Source organism: Triticum dicoccoides, chromosome 7B (genome assembly GCF_002162155.2).
Source record: "Triticum dicoccoides isolate Atlit2015 ecotype Zavitan chromosome 7B, WEW_v2.0, whole genome shotgun sequence".
Lineage (NCBI taxonomy): Eukaryota > Viridiplantae > Streptophyta > Magnoliopsida > Poales > Poaceae > Triticum > Triticum dicoccoides.
The window spans coordinates 593,823,884-593,829,024 of record NC_041393.1 but is presented as its reverse complement, the minus strand read 5'-3'; the positions used below and the strand labels follow the sequence as shown (position 1 = coordinate 593,829,024).

At 56.9% G+C, this 5,141-nt stretch overlaps 2 protein-coding genes across 2 annotated transcripts; both read left to right on the top strand.

The window, feature by feature from the left end:
- The first annotated feature begins 430 nt into the window (after window positions 1–430).
- LOC119337821 (probable xyloglucan endotransglucosylase/hydrolase protein 23) lies at window positions 431–1,841 on the top strand. The gene is made up of 3 exons (XM_037610039.1): window positions 431–785; window positions 876–1,069; window positions 1,168–1,841. Exons 1-3 carry the CDS (start codon window positions 525–527, stop codon window positions 1,580–1,582), a joined length of 870 nt encoding a protein of 289 aa, XP_037465936.1. The 5' UTR covers window positions 431–524; the 3' UTR covers window positions 1,583–1,841.
- A 1,010-nt stretch (window positions 1,842–2,851) lies between these two features.
- LOC119337823 lies at window positions 2,852–4,044 on the top strand. The gene is made up of 2 exons (XM_037610040.1): window positions 2,852–3,533; window positions 3,662–4,044. The coding sequence occupies exons 1-2, from the start codon at window positions 2,918–2,920 to the stop codon at window positions 3,760–3,762; spliced, it is 717 nt and encodes a 238-aa protein (XP_037465937.1). The 5' UTR covers window positions 2,852–2,917; the 3' UTR covers window positions 3,763–4,044.
- Window positions 4,045–5,141: the final 1,097 nt, after the last annotated feature.

The window sequence follows — 5,141 nt, the reverse complement described above, 5'->3', positions numbered from 1 at the left end:
TGCTTATTCCTTTGTTCATACATTATGCAGTTCCTTTTTCCTTTCTACTGCCATTTGTGTACAAAACACAAACCATCTCAAAGGCTGAAGATGCACATCCAAGCGACCAAATTTTTTTTAAAAAAAAATCAAGAGATGTTGCATTGCCGCTAGAAATTTGCTATACGTCTCGATCAATTCTTAATGGCTTCTTGCTGTACGTGAGAGCCCATGGCGTCGCCATGTCGGGGGGAAGGCGTCTCATTTTCCATCAGAAATTTGGCAGCTACAGAGCCGGCCTGCCTGCTCTGTCTCCTCTCCTCTCCTCTGGCGCCAACTCACACGCATTACACTCCTCTCTGGCCAGTTCGCAGAACCATCCATCCATCCATCGGGCACGCCCCGCTCATCTCATCTCCAAACCCCTATATAAACCCCCTCACGCACCGCTCATTCCACTCACACAAACACAAGCTTCCTTCCAGCTTTCTCCTCCTCGTCAACCTTCTTCTAGCTAGCTAGTTAGTTGAGTGAGCACGAAACGCATGGCTGGCATGGCGGTTTCGGTGCTGGCGATCCTGCTCGCCTCTTGCGCCCTGGCGGCGGCGACCTTCGACAAGGAGTTCGACGTCACGTGGGGTGACGGGCGCGGCAAGATCCTCAACAACGGCCAGCTCCTGACGTTGGGGCTGGACAAGGTCTCCGGCTCCGGGTTCCAGTCCAAGCACGAGTACCTCTACGGCAAGATTGACATGCAGCTCAAGCTCGTCCCCGGCAACTCCGCCGGCACCGTCACCGCCTACTACGTAATTAACCCAACATTCCTCTGCTTTTCGGTCTTGATCGGTTGACATGGTTGCCTAACTTGGCTCGGTTTGGTGTGTGCGAATGTGCAGCTGTCGTCGCAGGGGCCGACGCACGACGAGATCGACTTCGAGTTCCTGGGCAACGTCACCGGCGAGCCCTACACGCTGCACACCAACGTGTTCACGCAGGGGCAGGGCCAGCGGGAGCAGCAGTTCCGCCTCTGGTTCGATCCCACCAACGACTTCCACACCTACTCCATCCTCTGGAACCCCAAGCACATCATGTAAGCTGTTGCTCCGTTTCTTTCTTTCAAGAACGCCGGCCATCTGTGGCTAGTGCAGGAGCACATGGACTGACCGATCATGGTGTACTTAAATACAGCTTCATGGTGGACGACATGCCGATCAGGGACTTCAGGAACCTGGAGGGAAAAGGGATCGCCTTCCCCAAGAACCAGCCGATGCGCCTCTATTCCAGCCTCTGGAACGCAGATGACTGGGCCACGCAGGGCGGCCGCGTCAAGACGGACTGGTCCCATGCCCCATTCTCCGCCTCGTACCGCGGCTTCAAGGCCGACGCGTGCGTGGTGACCGCCGGCGGCCGGCCGCGCTGCAGCGCCAGCATCGGCACGGAGGTCGCCCCCGGCACCGGCGCGGTCGGCGAGTGGTACAACCAGGAGCTGGACCTGACGCGGCAGCAGCGCATGCGGTGGGTGCAGAGCAACTACATGATCTACAACTACTGCACGGACCCCAAGCGCGTCGCCAAGGGCGTCCCCGCCGAGTGCTCCATGTAGTCCATCTCCACCGAGCAAACTAGCATTGCACCGTGCATACGTGGTTGTCGGAGGTCGGAGGAAGAAGGCGGCCGGAGATGGGGAAGATGGGGGAGTTTGTATAAAATCTCTAAATAAGCAAGGGCTGGTGATTGGGAATTGTGAAATGTACGTAGCTGGCCGGTGGTAGATAGTACATTCTTCTGCTTGCTCTTTGTTACGCTCAAGTTCAGCTCGTGTGTACTGTAATATATGCTTCCCTTCGTCTTGTTCTTCTTCATGTGTTTGCCGCTCTCCGCTCCACTTTGCAACGGCTTGGGTAGATTGTTCGATCGCGGTACGTTTACTGTGTGCTGAACTTATCTTGAGGCTTGACAAGCCAAGCCAGCAGTTGTTGTTCACTGATATACCTACCTTTGCCCTGCCAATCAATCACTCGGTCGATGGAACTACGCTGCTGTACGTGCATGCAACGTGACAAAGAAGTCACAGGGCACGGCCACTGCCTAGAAGATCACTAGCGCGACAAAGGAAAGGATAGGGGCTCGTAATAATCCGTCAGGTACTCGGGTCCCAGACTCGATCCCAGCTAGCTGCAGCCTGCATGTCCTCATCCTCATCCTCATCCCTACACTCAGTACGATGCACATGAGTGTACACTGGCAAAAAGGTGGAAGGCGTGTTCAATCCGGCGTTCGGATCAGGACGAGACCGATCAACGTCCTGTTAGGCTCGTGCTAGTTGTTACACAGGACGCTACACTGATGACATTTGACAGGCCACTAGTGTTCGCTTCTGTTCTCGTCTCGGACGAGAACGCCTTATCTTTCCATCGTGAGGAAGTGTGTATCACTAATAGCAAGCTCATGCTGATACGAGGCGGTCTGAATTTGATTCGTACCGTAGGCGAACAATTGCCATGATGCGTTTCATTCTTCTGCTTCCTTATATTTCTTACTTTTCTACTGAGTGTCGCGTGCTTGTATGCCTGTGTGCCGATCTACTCATGGCGGAGCTTAATTGTTGTACATGGCTCAGTGATAGACTCCAGAAGAGGAGACCTGCAATCTTGTCTGATTCATGAACTCTGGACAAGGGAGACGTATAATTGGGTTGGGTGTACCCGGCGTTTATTTGGTTGGGGGTATATGCACTATCTCCATCATGCTGTCTGCTTGCTCCCTGCCTTGGTCGTATCCTGTAGTATTTCAGACCGCACGACTTTTTTTTTTTTTTGCATATTCAATGTTTGAGATTGAAAGCCAGGCCAGGACCTCCCTACCATTTCACACTAAACGAGGAGCTTGGCTGGGGCACTGTTTTTCAGAATTCTCAAGCGGCACAGCTTGCTTGGCCATGCTAGCACCCACGCTTCTGCGACGCACCACTCCGGTGCCCGCAGCTACCATTGCCGCCGCCCAGCTCCCTACATCCCAACAAGGCAACCCACGGGTCTCGCCGCGGTTCCCTCCGGGATTCCCTTCGCCTCGGTTCTTGCGGTCAGATCTGCTGGCAGCCCTCTTCCCGCAGCTTCAAATCGGCTCCCCAGATCTGCGTATCCAGGACGGCGCTCCGCTGCCTGTGTGCTGCGCGGCCGTCTCAGGTGCGACGAGGCGTCCCCGCAAGGTGCGGTTCGCCGCTCAGGCTGCCCTGCTGGATCCCACCCCCAACCTCCCCGTCCATGGCGCTCTCCGGCCATGTCTGAAAGTGACGCCGACTGCCTCTGTGTCGGCGGGTCGGCGTACGGCTCGAGACGCCTCCACGAGCCCGGCGTCTCCCGTTGCAGGTCCAAGGCGGAGCTCACCATCAAGCCATGCACCTTCTTGTGCGGATTCAAGGCGGAGCTCATCCTCGAGCCCCGATGCTGACATTGGCCGGTCCGAGGATTGGCATCTTGTTCGGCCGGCGTATTGGTGGCGTCAGCGGCGCCCCGACCTCCAGCGCCCAAGCCGCCGAGTCGCGTCTTCGTCAGGTTCATTTTCTCCCCCTGGCCGGAGGGCTTTCGTCAGGTTCAGAGACAGAGAATGCCATCGTTGCCTTCTCAAAGGACACATGAAGATTGAATGCCGAAATCCATTCACCTGCTTCAGATGCCGGCAGGTTGGTCATCGCGCAAGGAACTCCACCAATCCTCCGACGACGTCACCACCGCCTCCTCCGCCGACAGCGTCGCCTGCGACCACCGTGCAACGGCCGCCTAGTTCTTCTTCAGCACGCGTGTGCACCGGTGGCCCGTCCCTGCGACCTGCTGGACCAATCCCGCGCTCGCAGCTAGTCGCCGGGAGGAGTAAATAGCATAAAACTGCCACTTTTCGCGTTATGTTTTCAAAAAACTACCGAATTTTTTTTTTGTGACTGATAACTACTACTTTTGGTGTCGACTGTTTTAAAAAACCCAAAACGCCCGTTGCTGAGAAACTAAACCGGTTTATGACAGGTCGGGCCCGCACCTAAACGAACCGTCAGTTTGACCATTTGTTTTACCGTTAGCTGACATGTGGGCCCACATGACAGTGTCTCTTCCTCATTTAAAAGCAATCGAGTCCCTGTAAATGTTTCAAAAACGCAATCGGGTCCCTGTAATCTTTTGAAAAAAAGCAATCGAGTCCCTATATCTGGCAAGTCAATCTCGCCGGCCATCCCCGCCTCGATTCCGCCGGCCATCTCCATACCAGGTCACCGCCGCACGCCATGGCGCTGCCTGGAAACGCTGCAGCGAGCCATGGGTCGCCGCCAACCTCTTCCTCTCCCATGGGGCCGGCGAGATCCGGCACAGGCAGCGCCGCCGCGCGCTGCTCCCTCCTCACCCGCTCCGGCCCTCCACCACCGTGCGGGAGGTCGTGCTCTGGCCAGAGAGGCACCGCCGCACGCCATGAAGGGGCGCACCGCCGCCGTTCGGGAGGCCGTGCTCCGGGCAGAGCGGCACTGTCGCGCGCTGCTCCCTTCTCACCCGCTCCGGCCCTCCACCAGCGTCCGTGAGGCCGTGCTCCGGCCAGAGGGGAACCGCCGCGCGCCATGGAGGGGTGCACTGCCGCCGTTCGGGAGGCCGTGCTTCGGGCAGAGGGCGCCGCCGCGCGCCATGCGGGGGTCCGCGCCTGGAGGCCGAGGTCCGCGCGGAATTAGGCCAAGCGCCATGGTGGATGGCGGCTCTGGTAGGGGGGCAGTAGGAGGGACGACCGGGGGGGAGGGAAGATGGGACGGGGGAGGAGTAGGCCGGTGCATATCTGGTGTGTTCGAGCTGCCATGGCTCGTGCGGGGAGAGAAGCGGGAGGAGAGGAGGAGAAGAAAGAGAAGAGGAAGGAAGAGATAACTGACATGTGGGCCCCACATGCCAGTTAACAGTCAAACAAACGGTCAAACAAACGGTTCGGTTAGATGCGGACCGGAGCTGTCATAAACCGGTTTATTTTCTTAGCAACGGGCAATTTGGGGTTTTTGAGACAGCCGACGCCGATTTTGGTACTTATTAGTCACAAACAAATTTCTGGTAGTTTTTTGGAACCCTAACACGAAAAGTGGTAGTTTTATGCTATTTACTCCGCCGGGAGCCTGGGCGGCGTCAAGCTCCGCCCTCGCGACA

What these genes read in the sequence shown, in the direction of transcription:
- LOC119337821 (XM_037610039.1), top strand. Translation starts at nt 525, where the DNA reads ATGGCTGGCATGGCGGTTTCGGTGCTGGCGATCCTGCTCGCCTCTTGC. An exon ending in GCACCGTCACCGCCTACTAC is followed by an intron (nt 786 to 875) that starts GTAATTAACCCA and finishes GCGAATGTGCAG; the next exon opens with CTGTCGTCGCAGGGGCCGAC. An exon ending in TGGAACCCCAAGCACATCAT is followed by an intron (nt 1,070 to 1,167) that starts GTAAGCTGTTGC and finishes ACTTAAATACAG; the next exon opens with CTTCATGGTGGACGACATGC.
- LOC119337823 (XM_037610040.1), top strand. Translation starts at nt 2,918, where the DNA reads ATGCTAGCACCCACGCTTCTGCGACGCACCACTCCGGTGCCCGCAGCT. An exon ending in CCGAGTCGCGTCTTCGTCAG is followed by an intron (nt 3,534 to 3,661) that starts GTTCATTTTCTC and finishes AGATGCCGGCAG; the next exon opens with GTTGGTCATCGCGCAAGGAA.